This window comes from Mandrillus leucophaeus, unplaced genomic scaffold (assembly GCF_000951045.1).
Source record: "Mandrillus leucophaeus isolate KB7577 unplaced genomic scaffold, Mleu.le_1.0 Scaffold889, whole genome shotgun sequence".
NCBI classification, from domain to species: domain Eukaryota; kingdom Metazoa; phylum Chordata; class Mammalia; order Primates; family Cercopithecidae; genus Mandrillus; species Mandrillus leucophaeus.
This window is the reverse complement of record NW_012109685.1, coordinates 721,040-740,351: the sequence shown is the minus strand read 5'-3', so window position 1 is coordinate 740,351 and position 19,312 is coordinate 721,040. Positions and strand designations below refer to the sequence as shown.

At 37.6% G+C, this 19,312-nt stretch overlaps 1 protein-coding gene across 2 annotated transcripts in view; it reads right to left on the bottom strand.

Moving 5' to 3' along the window:
• COL9A1 (collagen, type IX, alpha 1) overlaps window positions 1-19,312 on the bottom strand; it is a 100,878-nt gene that overhangs the window by 67,446 nt on the left and 14,120 nt on the right. Inside the window, exons 2-7 of one of the 2 annotated variants that reach the window (XM_011969391.1) lie at window positions 19,108-19,181; window positions 17,516-17,593; window positions 17,247-17,379; window positions 11,310-11,706; window positions 946-1,029; window positions 107-127 (exon numbers count right to left, since the gene is read on the bottom strand). In XM_011969391.1, coding sequence (XP_011824781.1) covers window positions 107-127; window positions 946-1,029; window positions 11,310-11,706; window positions 17,247-17,379; window positions 17,516-17,593; window positions 19,108-19,181 — 787 coding nt within the window. Of the gene's footprint in view, window positions 1-106; window positions 128-189; window positions 419-945; window positions 1,030-11,309; window positions 11,707-17,246; window positions 17,380-17,515; window positions 17,594-19,107; window positions 19,182-19,312 lie in introns of those variants that run through there. The other variant, XM_011969392.1, reaches the window with a different exon arrangement.

Below are 19,312 nucleotides of genomic sequence, written 5' to 3'. Positions count from 1 at the left end.
GCCCTGAGGATGCTCCGCGCCTTCCTCATAGCTCCCCCGACCGCTGCGCCCCCACCTGTCCTCGTGTGCGCTTGAAAAATGCAAACACTTCCTGTCCCCAGCTTACCTCGTCGGTGGTCTGGCTGGGCTGGAGAAGAAAAGATGGGGAGAAAGTGAGAAAAGCACCCCTCAAACTCGCTCGCAACTTACTTGAGCCGCGCACAAGCAGAGCCCTGACAGCAGCAGCCCCAGGGCCCCGCGGTCCCGCGCAGTCCTGGCCATGCCCGCCGCCCTCCGCTAATCCCTTGGCCCGGCTCTGCAGCCTGCTTCCCCTCTAGGCTTCCAGACCCGCCACTAGCATAGGTGGCACTTCGTCTCTGCAGAAAAAACACCCCCGGGAGTAACGGTTGCCTAGGTGTCCAGGCCCGGGAGGCGCACGTTCCCCCTGTTTATGAATGGCCCCGAAGAGGGTCCTGGGATTGGAGGAGAGCTAGGGGGCAGGGGAGGACGGATAGAATGACAACAGTCGCCCTTAACCCCTTCCCTGCCGCCGCACAGGCAAGGCCTGAACACGCAGCTCTGCCTCCATCCCATCCACCCCAGTGCAGCTTCTGGCTGTCCTCGGAGCCTTCCCGGGTGGCCTATGCCAGTGTTGGCCAGTAGACCTCAAGTGGTCTTGGATATGTTTGAGAGTGAGGGAGGAGGGTCCGTAAGCCGCCAAAGGGAGAACCACACACCCGCAGGTGGTTTCTACCTGCCAGGCTGCAGGTGGTTTCTATTCACCAGGTCGAAAGTATGACCTGTGCTTCCCTAATATTTCTCTAGTCAGTACAGCAAAGCACAGGCTCTCTTAGGGAAAGAGAGTGGGGAGGAGGGGTGCTGGGGAGGTGGCAAGATGGGAAAGTGGTGAGGTGCAGAGGGTTGAGCTGGGTAGACGTGGCCTTTGCAGGTAGTCAGGGGACTCACCGTTATTCTGGCTGGCAACTCATGGCAAGTTTCTCTCCTGGGCCGCAGGGGGTCACAATGGATCAGCATCCATTGAAGTTCAAACTGGAGAAAGGTAGTAGACAGTCAGGTAAGGTTTTCTGGACGACTGAAGCTGGTCATTCAAGAGAGAGATAAGTTTATACCTGTGGTCTAATTGTTAAATAATTGGAAATCAACTGGAACTGGTTGAGCACACTGGACCAGGACTCTTGCTTTTCCGTGAATACGAGTTTTCTAATGAAAATGGGTTGGAAGCCTTTCACAAGTTTCTCTGATTATTAGGTATAGATGTCTTTAGCTTTGAATTATTTCAGCATACCCCTAGCCTGGAAATAGACCACCAGCACTGACTTTCTATTTCTGTTCTGATGACAATCTCAAGAAGTAGATCCTATTAAAATGAGATTCAGAGAGAACAGAAACTGTTCAAGTCACAAACCAATAAATGTCAGAGTCTGGGTTGAAACCCAGGGCTATTGAACTCTACAGGGAATATATGCTCTAAGATTTTAGACAGGAGCTTAGAGACAGACAGAAAAAAAAAAGTGGCAATCAGAAGGACAAGTAGAAGAAAAAAGATCTAGTCTTGGAAAAAATTTGCACACTGGAGAAGATATTCTCCATGGAGTGGTCACAGCTTAAAATGGAAATTTAAGGACTGAAGATGAAGGTAGTGAGAAGGAAATACAAGACTCAGGAGAAAAATATTTAAAATATTTAATTTTATATAATCTTATTCGTTGGTTGAATAGATGTAACTTTCTAGACACTTGAAATCCAAATGTGTCCTGACAACTTCTTACATTGTTAGCAGGTGTTACAGGATAAAAAAGAGGGTAACAGGAAACAGAGCTAGGAAAGTGTTGCCAGGTCTGAATCTGAAAAGATCCTCAGGTAACAAGGCAAAAAAATTAAAATGTCATATCCCATAGGAAGCCTATAGCCATGCACCATGCTGGTATCTCTTAATTAAGGAGCCTTCTGGCTAGGCATTTCAAATTGGATCCATATTTCTTTGTCATTGATGTTATCAAATGTCTGGGTAACCGTCCAGGTCCTAGATCTAAGCATTACTTCTTTTCTTTCGTGCAATAGAGATTTCCATGTCACCCCACCTGCCAAATGGATTCTAGAGCTCCTAAATCTAGAGTGAAATTACGTGTTTTTTGTTCACTGTTTTGGAATCATCCAGAGTTGAGATCACTGGACAGAAGATCAAAATTGGAGAGACAATGAAGAATGAAGTCTTTCCTTCCTATCAACAGAGGAAGGGAAAGATTAACAAAAGGAAGTTTTGGCTAACCAGAAAACCTATACCTTTTGTTTAGATAGTTCATTAAAGCTACTTATTGCAAATGTGAAGTAATTCATTAAACTGTTTTCTCAAATATGTAATTCTCTCTGGATAAACTGGTATACCTGTTCAAATATGCGAGTTGTAATTGTGGCACAGGATAATGAGGAAATGAAATGTAATTCATCTGTGCATACAGGCTGGGTTGTTCAGAGTGCCACATAGATCAAGAGTTTCTGAACACATCTGCGCATCCACATAAACACCACCTACGCACTAATAATCGTCTATACAACAACCATTTTTTGGCATGAAATATGAATTCCAATTTGCATGCTAATTATTTTGAAGGAAGATTGGCAGAGTGCCTTGGTAAAAGTCACTTTCGTTATACATGTAAAATGCTGATTTTCACACATTTCTCATTTTCGTACCTGGAATCATTCTTCTCTTTGAACACTCACTGACAAAATATATGTGAAAAATAATTTAGTCCTTTTGGCTGGTGTGAGTGCAGTGGTGTTTACAACTAATTTAGTCCTTAAGTCAACATTTGTGATGTCCCAATAGAAGTCAAACACCAAGGAAACATTCTAGTGAAACCAAATATATTCCCCTCTCCACAGTGGGTTTATAATTTGCAAGACAAGAAAAATACAAGTAAATAAATAAATAAGTTTGTTTTAAATCTACTAAACAGAACATAAAATGCCCTAGCAAAAGCCATCCTTCTCAACATAAAATGTTATTCAATTATTTTCTTTTCTTTTTTTTTTTTTTTTAAGACAAAGTTTTGCTCTGTTACCAGGTTGGAGTGCAGTGGCACAATCTTGGCTCACCACAACCTCCACCTGCTGGGTTCAGGCGATTCTTCTGCCTCAGCCTCCTGAGTAGCTGGGACTACAGGCGCGTGCCACCACATCCAGCTAATTTTTGTATTTTTAGTAGAGACAGGATTTCACCATGTTGGCCAGGATGGACTCGATCTCTTGACATCTTGATCCACCCGCCGTGGCCTCCCAAAGTGCTGGGATTATAGGTGTGAGCCACCACATCTGGCCTATTCAATTATTTTCTATAGGACAATGTAAAGGTATAATTCAATCCTCAAGGTTACAATAATGGTCAGCTGACAACACATTTAAGCAAGGAATTTTGGCCCCAACTCTCTGTTCTTTTACCAAGGTTAATGATTTCTACTTATTTTGCCAGGTTGTTAAGAAAGATTAATAAGGTATTTAAGCCCTTCATAAGAACTAAGCAAAAACTAACTGCAGACAACTATCTTTTCCTCCTGAGAGAAAATGTTAATGACTATGAAACTTGGCTCAAAGTTAATGAGATTGGCACAAGGTTTGATTTTTGCAAACTGAATTATGATTAAATTTTACAACTATAAAACACCAAAAAAACTAGCTCTTTAATAGGACAGATGTTTCATTAAGCTTTTGTCTTCAGTGACAACAAAGGTTTAAAGGAACACTTGTATTCTCAGATCTCATCTTTCCTTTCAGTTTATGACCAAATGTTTGTTAATACCATCATAAAAGACCTCCTCCAAGTGAAGCTTCCTGATTACTGAGCAGGAGGCTCTCAGCTGCCTCAAAATTAGAAAATTTCCTAATTCTATGTAGACTAAACCATGCTGTTCCAGACATAGTGCTAGGGATGTAGGCAGCACTCATATTTAACTCAACACTGGATCATACCAAAGACTACAGCAGAATCGTGAAAGGAGAAAGCAGTAGACTTGGAGTTAGCAGACCTGAGGCATGCTTATTTATTTAGTCAACATATTTTCATATAACACATTCATGTGCTTTGCGACAGACACCATGAAAGACACAAAAATGTCTAGCATGTAAGGCAGTAGCTAAGCATAAAATGTTTTGATGATAAATACTATAGCAGTGGAGATGACAGAAGTATTTTTCTGGCTCAGGTCATCAATGAAGGGATCATATAACATGTGCATATATGTGCATGCACATACATGAGTGGGGCCCTGAAGCCCCACTTCTGTTATTACAAGCAGAAACACGGAGGGTAAAGATCAGGGTTTACATAGAGGGGTTACAACAAGTCCCAAGGGTAGGAAGTGGTATATAGAGAAGAGACCAAATTTGCTGGGGTAGAGTAGACATCAGATTTTTTTTCACCTTGACTTCAGGGCTAAGGAATTTAAATATTATTTGGTAGATTATTATTAAATTGTCATTAAAACATTTTTTGTGCAAAAGATACGGATAGGGAGAGCTTTCTTGATTTAGAAGGGTGTTTTGAGGAAATTCATTTGGTCATCAATGCCTAATCCTTTGAGGCAGAAGGAGGCTACTGCAATAAAGCAACAAGAAGTGTTACACTCTGAGCTATGATGAGGTATCCTGAGTTATCTGTCAAATAAAAAAAAAAAAATCCTCCCCACATTTTACATACCCCTTCAGCTGCCATCCTCAGTTCCTCTTTATGCAAAATTCAAAAGAGATGTCTATAACTATTGTCTCCAATTCTTCTCATTTTCTCTTGAATCCATTCCAATTGGGCTTTCACTCCCAACACTCCAATGGGTCTTTTCTCAAGATCACTGTCTTTGAGTTCTAAATCCAATGGTCAACTATTTGACCTATCTACAGCATATGAGTCAGTTTCTTATTCTATCGTTTTTGAAATACTATTTTCCCCTGACTTTCAGGGCACCAAAATCTTCTGGTCCTCTTGTATATTACTGATTGCTCCTTCTTAATCTCTTTTGACAAATGTCCCTCATCTCAGCAATCTCTAAATGTTTTCATTTAGAGATATTTCAGGACTCAGTTCTTGGACTTCTCTGTTACACTTGTCTCTTGGTGATTTCCTGACTTTAAATACCATACGTATGTTGACAATTCCCAGAGTTCTATTCCCAAATGAACCTATGTGTTGAACTTCGAAAGCACACATCTGCCTCCTTACCAACTTCATCTAGATGTCTAGTAATGATCAAACTAACTCCAATATCCAAACTGACTCCTGATATTCTCCCTGACACCTGCTCTTCTCACAGCCTTTCTCATGACAGTAAATGGCACGTCTATACTTCCAATTACTCATGCTGAAAGTATTGGTGTCATCCTTGATTCCTCTTTTTCTCTCATACCCCAAATCCTGTTTTCTTTACTTCAAAATATATTAGGTTTGTATCACTTTGCATCATTTCCACCTCTACCACCCTGGTCTAAACCAAGGCTGTCTCTGCCTGAATTATTGCAGTGGCTCTTAAGTAGCCCTTGCTCCTACACACTTATGTCCTTCTCTCCCTTCTCCTACAGTATATTATCAAACTAGCAGCCAAGGAGATCCTTTTAAAAGACGAGAATATGTTGCTTATCTATTCAAAACCAGCTGGTAGCCACCCATCTCACACAGTGTGAAAGCCAAAGTACTAACACAATTTCTCAACCACATCTCCATTATGTTACCTCTCCAGCCTCAATACCTCCTTTCTCAGTCTCATTCCAGCCACACTGACTGCCAGGGAGTTCTCAGACATCATACACCTACACCAGACCCTTTTCCACTCACTGTTCTCTTTTCCTGGAATCCTCCTCCCCCAGATATCTGGATGCTAATTCTCTCAACTCCTTCAGGTTTCTGCCAAAATATTTTCCTCTCAATGAGGCCCTTCACTCAAGGCACTCCAATATCCTGCTTCATTTTTCCCCGTAGCATTTATGACCACCTGGCATACTCTACATATACTCATGTATTTATAGTGTCTGTCTCCTCTCCCCAGAATGTAAGCGACATTGGAGCATTAATTTCATCTGCTTTCACCACCACCGAAAATAAGGCCTATAACTTAGCAGATGCTTAATAAATAGCTACTGAATATTAATGAATGAGTACATAGAGATGGATAAGAAATATAGTGAAGAAACAATTGATAGTATTTGCCTTTCTGGTTTGATCATGATTTGTGGCAGTTCCCTTCCCCTGTCTGGGTTCCAGTTTCTTATGATAAACTGAGAGGTTGGGATTAGATAGATGCAAAGTTTCCTCCAGCTCTGAAAGCCCATGATTCTACTGACACCACGTTGTAACCAAAGAAATTAAGCAAGCAGAGATTAACATGAACAAAGATTTCTTTATGGTCTTAGTCCATGTACATTTTTTATAGAAATAAAAAAACTAATAGCACACTGATTTTTTTTATTGCAACACTATGGGCACAGCTGAGGTCAATAAAAAATATTCAGTGTTTTTAGTTTTCTGTTAAAAGCAAGTTTGATCATTATTCAGTTTTTATTCTAGCTATCCACAGCCCCTGCTTCCAATCATGGCTTCTACTGTGTCACCAGCTCTCAGTTCTGTGCTTCCTCATTTCATTGCCACCTAGTGGAAAACCGAGCTGAGGTTGTTAATATGGTCTACAATGCAGCAGGCTGAGTTTCATCTCCAAAATATAAAATAAAATTGTTTTGACAGCACTCAAAAACGTTTTAATCAAATCAAAATTTTATAAAAATATTTCCTATCGATATGTATAGAAAATATTGCCATTTTTTCTTTTTAATTTAATTTTTACTTCCAACTGAAAGAGTATTTGTAAAAGATGTACTCATCAAAAACAACTTAATAAGCAAACTCAATAGTTTTATGCATAATAGATAGCATGCATTTCCTAAATTACTAAAAACACAACTTTCCAATAGTATTTCTCAAATATCAGAAATAATATTAATCACAACCTCACAATTTATTTTTCCCATGTTATAATTCATGAAACTTATATTGTTTTTACATGTGGAAGTTAGTGTGATTCAATTCTGTGGATGGAGAAAAGTATATATAGCTTTTCCAACAACAGTTTTGCCAGCTCTCCTCTGAATCTAGTGAAAATAAACACAGAGCCATGCATTTGATAATATACTTTTTAAAGCAGTAAGTCTGTCCGATTAATCACGTTCCATGTTGGCTTCTTTGGAATATGCACAGGTAAAAAAAAATGGTTTGAGCCATATGTTTGTTAAGCCACATAAACTTTTATCCTCCCTCAAACAAGCCCAGACTCTCAGCATATATCTCTGAAAAGGGAGAAAGGCCAACTTTGTTTTCTAATAGAGCTGTACCAAATAATTCTCCTAGGCTATCATGCTGACAACAAACAATAAAGAACCTGTCATAAAATAACATGTTTTTATGGTAGACTGCCAGGAAACCAAGCTTTGCAGTGGGATAAATGGCACCATCCTAAAATATTGGCACAAAGGAGAATAAAATATATGGAATTTATTGTTTTAAAATCAAACTAACAATGTATTACAGCAGTGCATTGGGAAAAAATATAAAATGCTCCGAGCCCACTAAATAACCATGAATGATGAGAAGATGTTTGAGATGTAGACCACGTGAACAGCTATATCACAAGCTTATGAAAACCTTTTGAAATTGGCTTTCTTTTTCAACTTACAAAAGAAGGGGACAAAAGATAGGATAGGCAGGTGGAAAATAGCAAACAAGTACCATATAAGTGACTCTTTTAGCATCAGTGATCTATCAAATGTTGTTTTCAATTGCATTTTTTATTATGAAGTTCCTTGGGCTACTTTTTGACATCTGATAATCCCTTTAGAAGGAATATTTTGCTTTTGGTTTATTTACTAAAGAAAAGCAAGGGTTGACTCTGAAAAAATTCTTCAATTAATGTAGAGTGTCAAAGATTAGAATGAATTCAATTCCATAAAGGAAAATGTAAAACTACACTTTTTCTTATTGTTTTTATGGTATTTTTGTGCTATTTCATTTTAATTTAAAATTTCTAACACAGTAATATTGAATATTTGCATCTCCAAATTGAGAGAATGGTGACCTATCAGTACAGTTCTTCTACCTCTCAGAATATGTACATACCACTATCCATCACTCTCTAAGTCCTCCAAGGGACAGGTAGTCATTGTTCATCTTCAGCAACTGTCAGCAGCTTCAGATTTCAACCAAATTGGTGAGAAGTCTAAGAAAATAGGCCATAAAATTAAAACAAGGGGCTAAGGACAACTCATGGACACACAGGCTTTGTCTGTGGGCTTCTATGAGTGTTTGACTACCTTCAGTTTTGAAAAATAAGGAACAATATGGGAACACTAACAAAGCTTGAAAATGGAAGAACTGATACACGTGGGAATTTCCAAACGAGTGCCCGTCTGTCTGGAGCATTGTACCTTGTCTTCTCCTGGATGATGTTTTCATCACCAGGACTCCTTTCAGACATCAAATCCCTTAAGAAACATCCCTGGCCCCCACTGTCATGCCTCCCTGCTCTTATCTGAGTGAGGAGATATTTTTTCTGTGTGTTTCTTGGCACGCAGCACTAGCCACTATCATGGTACTTATCATGCTGTATTGTGATGATCCTTTACTTGTCTCAACTCCTTATTCTCAATAGACTGAAGAAAAAGTCTGTGATTTATTTCTCTTTGTATACCCAATATTTACACATTCAATGAAAGTTTACTAGGTAAATAAGCAAGTTGGATTAATGTCTGAGGACATGTTTCATACTGTACAAACTTCCCACTTTTAAAAAATTTATTTGGTTTTTCCTGCAAAGTAAATTCTAAAGGCAAATCACAAATGCCTTTCAAAGTAAGAATAATGAGATTCTTTATAAGGAAAAACATGTGGTTGCATGCATTTTTCTTTATCCCAAAGGAAAGCTAGTTGGCATAGCAGAAGATAAGGTAGATTAGAAATGTTGTGCCTAACACTATTTCTTACAAGTTAATAGATCTGTGTGAGTTCACTTCCTCAGCTGAGAAATGGAGATAATGCTATCTGTACTTTCTATCTTCAAGATTGTTGCAAGAATCAAATAAGTTAATGGGAATAAAAGCATTTCAAAAACTTGAATTGGTATATTAAGCATATTAAGATGATGTTTTAAAAAAGTGTAAGTTGGCTTTTCTTACATAGTGTTCTAATTCCTTATCTTATATAAAATGAAGTTTGAGAAATATATTTTGGTGAGAAGTTTGAGCTTCACGTTGTCACTTCCAGTTGTTAAATGTGGACAGTATTGTTTTGGCTTATAACCTTGATCCAGTTTAGCTGCCATTGTCACTGTCACACTTCCGCCATCATCAGCCAGTATGGAATGTTAATGGGCGTTAGGCTCAAGTCTTTTTTGTGTTTCCTGATAAGGGAGTCAGAATTCAGTCTGAAGGAAGATACTTGTACATGCCTATTTCAAATATTTTTTAACATTGGCTATGGTATACTGATTTAGAAAAGCTTCTTGGTGGACCAGAAGCACCATGTAAAGCCAGCTGCCAGGTTTCTGGTTGCACTCCTGCATGTGGTAGAATAAAATAGAAAGTAATTGGTACTAACTTGTCTCCATTGTGATGAGTGAATAGAGTTGGCAGAAAAATCTACAATCAGCTCTGACATTATTGGCAAGGCTATAGGATAATGAAGTAATAGTAAAACTTCAGTTTACTGCTCTGGCAATAAGACAATTTAATAGCATCTTAGCTCACGGAATTTAGTGTTATAAAGACTTAAGTTTTTTTAATCCCATGAATAAATAAATAAATGTTTAAAATACTTGATTGATGTTTGTAATAGTGAGGAGGTAACCTAAAGTATCTTCCCCTTCACCCATGGCCCGGAAATGAACAGCTACTTGCAGAAATTCAGTATTGTCTGAGAACCTTTCCAGTGTCATTGCAAAGATCTTGCTGCACAGAATTTCAAGATGGCACAACAGTAGTCCAATCGGCTTTCTAACCCAGCCACTTGAGGTGTGATAACTCATTAAATGAAGAAATACTTTCTCAAGAGTCTACAAGCCAGAGAAGTAATATGGCAGTTACAAATTGCTTCCTGTCCATCACAGAATATAGAAATTTCACACTACCCTTCACACTAATCACAATTCATCCCTTGAAAACAAGTTATTTGAACAATTCCATTACTGAGATCCCTGATAACCTTTTATTCTTTGGAGACGTGCACAGAAACAATTTGAAATCATTGTATCACCCTGCTACACCCCATGATGTGGGTTTTGTGACTAGAATTTAACAGCTCCAAGCTAGTATGTGAGAAAGAGAGGTTGGCATCAATGGTTTATGTATTGAGCTCTAAATTCCTTTGTTTCCTTCAAAAGAACACTTGTCCTCTAAGATGCATTTTCTAAATTCCTATCACAGTATTACAAAACATCCTTTTAAAGCATTGCTCAGTTAAAGTATAACAATTCAAAATGATAGAACTATCTGGTCCTAGTTGGCACAATTATTGTGTCAATATATAATTCCTTACATTTATATCTGGGGATCTCTGCAGCAAAATCATGAACAGAGCTCTAAAATCCTTCACTTCCACCACACATCATGCAAGACCTACTTCTAAATAAATCCATATCATGCATCTATATAACTTTCATTCTTGTTGACCAGACATCTTATGGCTTTCTACCTTCATCTCTCACCACTCTGAAGATAGTATCTCACCCTCCTCTCTCTCTCTCCCTCTCTCTATCTCTCTCTCTCTCTCTCTCACACACACACACACACACTTTTTCATATATACATATCATCCAAATCAGTGAGTCCCTAGGCCTTTGAATGTGGTCTACTTATTCTCTTTTTTCCTTAATGGTGTTTCCCTCAGCTAGAATGTACTTTCTCCTCCCTTTTTGCCAATCCAAATCCTTTCATTTCAAAGTTCATTGCTTCCAAGAAGCATAGGATTCTTGACTAACTGAATCTGTCACCCACCTCAACCTTACTTTGAAGATTCTCATTAGTTATGTGTATACAATATGTGCCACATTAGTATGGCTTTCTTTCTAAGTTGCCTCAGAAAGACTCTGGGTGTGCTAGGTGGGTATGTAACACTTTTCAGCTTTAAGCTCCTCGAGACCAGAAGCTATCTACCTAAATTCCTCTGATTCCAAATTCCATCCAGGACAGGCTACACTCAGCTGATTATCAAAGATGCTTGAGATATTCATTTTTACCAATCTAGTTTTGCTTTAATCTGCCATAGTGTGTGGTTTTATACTTACTGGAACAGAAACTTGAGGATTATCTGCAAGTTTTCCCAGCACAGCAAAGCCATCGGTGTCAATTGGGCCTCTTGGCTTTATAGGTAAAGATTCAATCCTGTTGCAGTCAACAAAAAGAGTAGCACTACTCCTCTCCACGCCAATCATGATCTTATGCCACTGGGAATCAAACAAGGAGGGCAAATTCGAAAAGACTGCCGTTTGGAGACTTCCATCCAGTCCCTTGTATGAAAATGCAACAGATTGTGTTTGGCCATTAATCTTTATGCCAACTTGTTCCTTCCCAGAGGAATCCTGAATCTGCCAAATGTTCCAGTTCTTTTTGAGTGTGCTTCCAGTCATTCGAAACGTCGTCAAGAAGGAGTATTCTTCAGGCAGTCCACTGGGATATAAATTCCTGAGTAAAATTTTTAAATAGTAAATATGAATCTTGTTTCCTGTACCCATATGTATTTACCATATTCCCTTTTGAGGCTATTTCAGATGCCAGACCTACCGAAAGGCTGCAGTGTAAAAAACTATGTACCGTTTGTTCTTTCATGACTGTTCATAAAGACCTTTACAGAAGTTCAATCGTTCGTGTGCATTCATGGTCCATCTTAAAATACACATTTTAAAAACACTCTCCCTCATGGCTAAGGAAGGTTCCCAATGCCACATAATCCCAACAATATTACTATTTATACTACCCAAAGAGCTACTGTTCAGCAATTTCATCTCAGCCAAAAAATACATTCTTGCAAAGTTCTTGGCAACATTTCATTCACAAGTGAGAGAGGAGATCATCAGGAATGTAAATCAGCAGTACTAGCTTATGAAACGATTTAATTAAAGCAGCTAGCAGCTTCTAATTTTTTTTTATTTTAAAGTAACATGTTAAGATTATTTGTTATTTCCATAATTGCTTGGATATTCACTCCACAATTATATCCCAGACCCATATAAGTATTTTGAGAATCAGTAACTGAGGACTTCAGGAGCATCTTCACACTGAGCATGTTTGTCTTTTTTTAGGGAGTTCAAATTATGATGTTAAAGTAGCAGTTTGTCACACTGGATGTGTGACAAGGGAAAAGTGACCAATTCTTACTTCTCTCCTGCACCTTTATTGTTGTTTTTTTTTTTTTTTTTTTTTTTTTTTAGATGGAGTCTCACTTTATTGCCCAGGCTGGAGTGCAATGGCGCCATCTGAGCTCACTGCAACCTCCACCTTCCAAGTTCAAGCGATTCTCCTGCCTCCGCCTCCCAACTAGTTAGGATTACAGGTGCCCACCACCATGCCTAGCTTATTTTTTGTATTTTTAGTAGAGACAGGGTCTCACCATGTTGGTCAGGCTGGTCTCAAACTCTTGACCTCAGGTGATCCGCCTGCCTCAGCCTCCCAAAGTGCTGGGATTACAGGTGTGAGCCACTGCATCCGGCCCAGTTGTTCCTTAATCTGCCAACTAAGTCTGTATCATTGCTAACTCCTTTCCTGCTTTAAATGGCAGAATAAAACCAGTAGTATCCCTGAGGCATCTCTACCCTATACAGAGACTGTGGTCTGGACCTGCACCAGCTACCTGGATGGTCTTCTGCTGAAGCCAAGCTGCTAAAAGCTGAAGACTGAACTGTAAAAATCAGCATGTTAAATGTAAGCATCGTCTTTCAAGGACTTAAACATGTCTTTTTACATTTCCCCTTCTAAGCATAGAAAAATACGTAAGCAAGGAAGAAATGTTAGGCAAACTAAATGCTAATGAATTTTCTGTGCTAAACAATAAAAATTTTATATTTTTGAGAACAGTTATGGACCAGGACCCAGAATCCCAAATAACCTTCCTTCAAGTCAAATTCTTGTTATGTAGCCCTCTTTAATTTGCTAAGATCTTCTATCTTTACTATGATTTTAATTATAAAACTTTATTATGTCTTATAACAACATAAACAAATCTTCAACTTCTTTCTATGTAAGTATTTTTATAAGCCTTCAATAAAATGGGTCATCTATCTCAACAAATTTTATTGCTTTGTTAGTTTTCTAAAGATAACAAAAAGGTTAAACTTTTCATCTGAATACTCTTTCATCATAAAAGTATTTTTTTAACCATTACTTTGTAATATGACTGGTTTGTATTTAGGGTGCGGGATGAATTATTTTATCCATACACATTTTTTTCACTGGTGATGTGTATTATTCATATTGCAAAGTTTTCAGTTACTGCCTATGTTTTATAACCATCAAGTGTACATTTTAAAATATGCAATACGGAGCTAAAGAAAAAATTATACGAGAACCATTTACTGACTTTTTTTCCCCATATGAAACTGTCTACTACATCACTCCAGATATTTGTTTTTAATATATTTCCTGTTTATCTATCAGTTTGTCACATTTTCTTTGACTTTATATTTTTCAGAATTATATCTATTCCAGAATAACCTCTAGAAAAGAAGCTAAGATTCACTATTCACAAAAAATGCACTGAGTATTGTATAATTATAAAACCTTATGGAAGTTTGTACATCTTACCTAACTTACCTCAATAAATTTGGAGCTGGGAGATAGTTTTCAAGTTTCACTCAATTGTGAAATTGGGCAAGTGTCCATTTAAATTATAAATAGATTATTTTGATTATTATTTTTAATTAATGATTGGGATTTTACCAGATGCTTAAATAATTTATTTTCTTATTTTTGTCCAAGATAGTTATTGTTGAAGCATGAGGTTTTTTAAAAGGACAATAAAATCTAATGCTGCTTCTTCTCTTCCTTAAGCATTATTTTTCCAGGCTTCAAAAATAACCTAATCTGTGTTATCTATACATCTGTCTATAGATATACCGAACAAAACTGTAGAATATAATCAGTTCCCTTAAAAAATCTATTTTGTTTCAATTCTGGAAGTCCCAGTAATGTGTTCAGGTGACTCTTGTGAAAATACATCCTGGGGTTAACTGAGGGAGTTCTCCCAATTTGTGTTTCATTCAATCTTTCCTACTCAATGAAGAGATTATGTTAAAGGTAGGAAAGGACATAATGTCTTAATATATCTCTGACTTGGTGTATGTAATGCCAAAAACTAAAAAAAGAAAATAATTAATTTAAAATGATGGAGGGTAGGTTTGAGATGGCTAAATGAATACCTCATTTTTATAGCTACGTTGTTAAACTAATGGTATCTGTCTCTTTCTCTCCGTATATATGAAGATAATATATGTGTGTGAATATGTGTAGAAATAATCTAGATTATCTTGTTATTGATCTTTGATCTTTTAAACTAGGCTAGTATAGTATGTCAATATGGTAAGAAGAGAAAATTCATTTTGGTATTTATACTAATAAAACATATATGTATTTGTGTATACCTAAGACCACTTAAAAGTCTCACAAGTTTAATTTATGGAACAGTCAGTCCCATTGTCTTTCCTTGGAATACCTGAAATTCTGTTCTTGCAAACATGCTATGCACATCAGCAAGTAAACTTGACAGCATGCATAATTTAAAATAAGCTGTACCTATAAATGATTTATTTCATTATATTACAGCCTTCAAAGAGTACCTTAAATGAAGAATCATAAGGGTTTGAATGAAAGATTAAATAGTCTTTGGACCTTGAAACATTTATTTGTGACCTTAATCCAAGAAAAGACTGTGTTTTTAAGGAAAATAAACATAACATGTTTGTTAGCGGGAGTTGAGAGTGTAAAACTATTATGCCTAAAATAAGGAATAAAAAGCAGTAAAAAAAAAAAAAAAAAAAAAAAAAAAAAAAAAAAAAAGTATGTGTCTCTTAAGTCTTTCAAAAAATAGAAAAGATAAATAAGGATAAATTGTGACTCTTTCCCATCAGTTCCATATACCGTAATATTTTCCTCCTACAAAGATCCTGCTAATAGTTTATTTCACTGTCTGGGAGCCTATGTTCTCCAGCACAGAAAGTCCCTTTATACGAACATTGTCTATACCCTGCATGGCCGAGAGCAATTCCCATCCCTAGTCTCCTTGTCACCTGGCTTTTGAATTAGCAGGACTTGGAGGGCAGATTGTAAAGAAAGGATCCTCTAAGGAGGAAAGACTTCCATATACATGCATTCTCTACGTCTAGTGCTCTTCACCACTAATAATAAACACTTACCCAATACCAGCGTGGACTGGGTTCTTCAAGCACTCTCCAGTTATGAACACCTACTCTGCATAGCAACCTTATGACATAGTTATTATTCCTAATTTTAAATTGAGGGAACTGAAGTAAAGATAGTCTAAGTACTTTCCCAAGAATAAACTTTACTTGGAATTTCACATGTCTCAGTCCTCTAACTTTCCTCCTTCTCTTTTTATTCTCTACTTTCTTTTCCTAATTTCTTCCTCCTTCTTTCCTTATCTTGTAATAAGGCTTGACAGTAAAACAAGATTTTTCAGTCTTTATGGGAGCAGGGAGTCAAGGGTAGCAAATGTGAGGCATTAGATATAGCCTGGGTACACTATTTAGTGATAGCTCTAGGCATTTCGAGAAAAGCAACAACAAAGTTGAGCAGGAGGTAAGGAAGCCACGTGGCAGCACATTGATCAATCTCTGAACTTAAGATTTAATGACAGTACCTCAAATCTTAGAAGAGAAAATCAGGTCAGCACTGAGGACCTCATGTTTTGCTTAATTATTTGAGAAAGAAAAAACTGAATTTTTAAAGCTTATTTAGCAACACAACTGGCACTTCCATACATGAAAAGAAATTATGAGGAAAAAAACAGTGAGTGTCACTGTTATCATGTCCTTAATCTTTCCAGATGTGAATGGTTTTCCAGAGTCAGTATGGAGTAGTGGTTAGAAGTACAACCTTTGCAACCATTCTGCCTGGGATTCAGTCTTTCCAGCATGTTCCAACCCACTCACCTTATGCAAGTAAATTAAACTTTTGGGGATCCCTGATTTAAGAAAAAAAAGGTTAATAATGCCCCTATATCACAGGATTGTGATGAGAATGAGATTATTGTTAATTAATAAATTTATAGAAAGAGTTCATATAATGTACTATTATTGTATTATACAATAATATATAGTATGTTCAAAACATGAATTTCTAGCTGTAATCTGGTACTATTACATCAGATTGTTCTAATTTGTTCAAAATTTTTTTATATACATTGAGTTTCTATATTATTGTATTGATCTAATTAATCATTATTTACCTTTACACCTTAATTTCTATCGAAGTCCTAATTGTCTTATTTATCTACTAAAGGAATCTTAATTCTAGCTTTTTTACATTGTGCTAAAGCATATAATAATTATCATAATCATAAATAAGGTATTTAGGTGATATCAAAACTAAATTGCTGAGATTCATTCACAATGATGACAGGACTCAACACATACACTAAAGTACCTCAGTTATAAATAAAGAGCAAAAGGCTTAGTTCCAGAGAAAGAAATCAGTGAAGTGCAGGATTTGATGTTGTTAGTATTACTATCATTGTTTCTATTATAATTATTTTAGTTTTGCTTTGGTTTGATGTCTGCCAGGAGCCAAGCAGTGGACGTGTGGCTCTATTTCAGCACCAGGACACTTGAACAGCACCATTGTGAGTCTTCTAACCACTCTGTGGCTCCTAGTTAAATTTATGCTTACCCCCTGGCACTTTTCACAGAGGGTCCTTTCAGTCAAAACCAGACAAATTATAGAAAAACAGAAAGCAAGGTAATAAGAACATGTCCTGAATCAATGTATAATAGTCTCAGTGATGCTTTTTCCTGGAATGGAAAGTAAATTACATACTGAAAACATGAAATGCAGTATTCAGGCACTGAAGACAGGCAGGTAAATAAATTTCTTCATCTTTAAATACAATTATAATCCAAGAAACATTGATCATAAGAAAACCCTAACATTGGATAGCTATCCATTTTAATGCATTTGAGTCAGATAATTAGATTAAAATATTTTTGATAGATTACCTAGTTGGAATCCTGAAGTCTACATTTTTTCCCAACTTGTAAGCCACCTGCAATGTAGCTGATCCCACTACTCTCTGGATAGCTCTTCTAGATGCTGCTTTATCTACCTGGAACTGAGAGATCAGATCAAACCCTACAGAATGGGAATACAAAATGAAAAGTCTAAAATGAGATTGGTTTTATTCCTTTCCGCAACTTTCCCAAATAAAAAAAATATATATCAGGTTTATAGAAAGCCTGCATTTTCAATAGGCTACATTGCTACTCACCTGGTAAGTCATCTTGGCCAATCCTGATCTTAGGACAGAGTTCATTTTCACCATTAGAATTGGAATTGGCAGGGAATCCTGCAAAAGAGATAGCATGTCATTCTACTTCATCCACTCTAAAGATTTCAGGATTCATCAATAATAATAACTATTTAAAATTCAATATTATACCAGCTTGCTTAGAGGTAGCATGTTTGGCTTTACCTCCATGCATCTATGATTATAATCCATCCACCTGCAACTCATCCTGGAAGGAGTGGATGCAAGGCACAAAGTTTCTCTAATAATCTGTGCTGGAAAATGTTCGTTTTGGAGAGGTTAGGCATTTGTTCCTTTTGAAACCAAAGCTGAATGGTGTCCTGAATGGCACAGGGTCAGAAGTCTGTTTGGAAAATTTCTGGTGGTTTGGGCTAGAAAATATTCCTTAAACACCACAAATTTTAGGATTCCAATGAGATTCCAGAGCCAATCTTGGTCCAGTTCAGAGGGGCTTCTGGAGAGTAGAGTTCTTAGGAATCTTTGTCAGATATAGGGGCCGGGGGAAGTCTTGAGATTCACTAATCCTAAATAAAATATAGAGGATGCATTTGATTTCATAAATTCATTCTAAGAGATCAAATAAAGGTCCCTACTAAATTACTCCTAACATCTTAGAACTGGGAAGAGTAAAAAGAAGAAGAAAATAATCATGAGAAGGATTAAATCCTCAATTTGATAAGAAATCATAGAACGGAAATTGTGTTCTCCTTACACAAATGGAAGGTCAAGGGAAGAGTTTTTCACCACCACGGAAGGCTTCTTGGAAATATCCAACCTCAGTGCCTTGCTAAGATTCATCTGACAACAGAGACGCTCTAGACTTCAGAAAAAGTATTATTCACTTGCAAAGCATGGGCCTGGCACCATGCCTGTAATCCTAGCACTTTGGGAGGCTGAGGCAGGCGGATCACCTGAGGTCCGAAGTTCAAGACCAGCCTGACCAACATGGTGAAAGCCCGTCTCTACTAAAAATATAAAAAATTAGCCAGGCATGGTGGCACATGCCTGCAGTCCCAGCTATTCGGGAGGCTGAGGTAGAAGAATCACTTGAACCTGGGAGGCAGAGGTTGCAGTGAGCCGAGATCATGTCACTGCATTCCAGCCTAGGTGACAGAGTGAGACTTTATCTCAAAAAAATAAAAATAAAAATGCAAAAAGCATGGGCCTAACCATCATGGTACATCAAACATGCTCCTTATACTGTCCTCACCCCAAATTGTTGAGGTCCATTCATCCATCAATCTATTTATTTATTCATCCATGTATTCACCCAACATTTACCAATCACCATCTGTCCTAGGCACTGCACTAGGCACTGCAGCACACAGATTAGCCTTCCTGCCAACTGTGATTACTGGCAGGACTTACTTTCCATACCCAGCATTGACCATGGAAAACCAGCCAGTAGGGTATCCCCATGCCCCAAAGGTGGATCGAAGAGTGAGGGTGTGAAGGACCATGGATGCCTCACTCAGTCTTCAGTCAGCCACAACCCTATCTGATCATTTCTAGGAATAAGTAATCTTTGAAAGTCTAGGAACTATGGCCCTTACTGGGGCGACGCTTGACAGCTGCAGATGCCCAGGGCTCCAGGAAACTGCACACAAAGAAGAAAACTGGAATTTTCCTGAAGAAGAGAGAAGAAAAGTGACTCAAACAGGAGTCCCTGCAGATGGGAACTACTTCCATATTTTCAAACCTGGTAAACCTAATTAATATAAGGTGATCAAATCCCAGTATAGTTTATTTTTTTCTTTT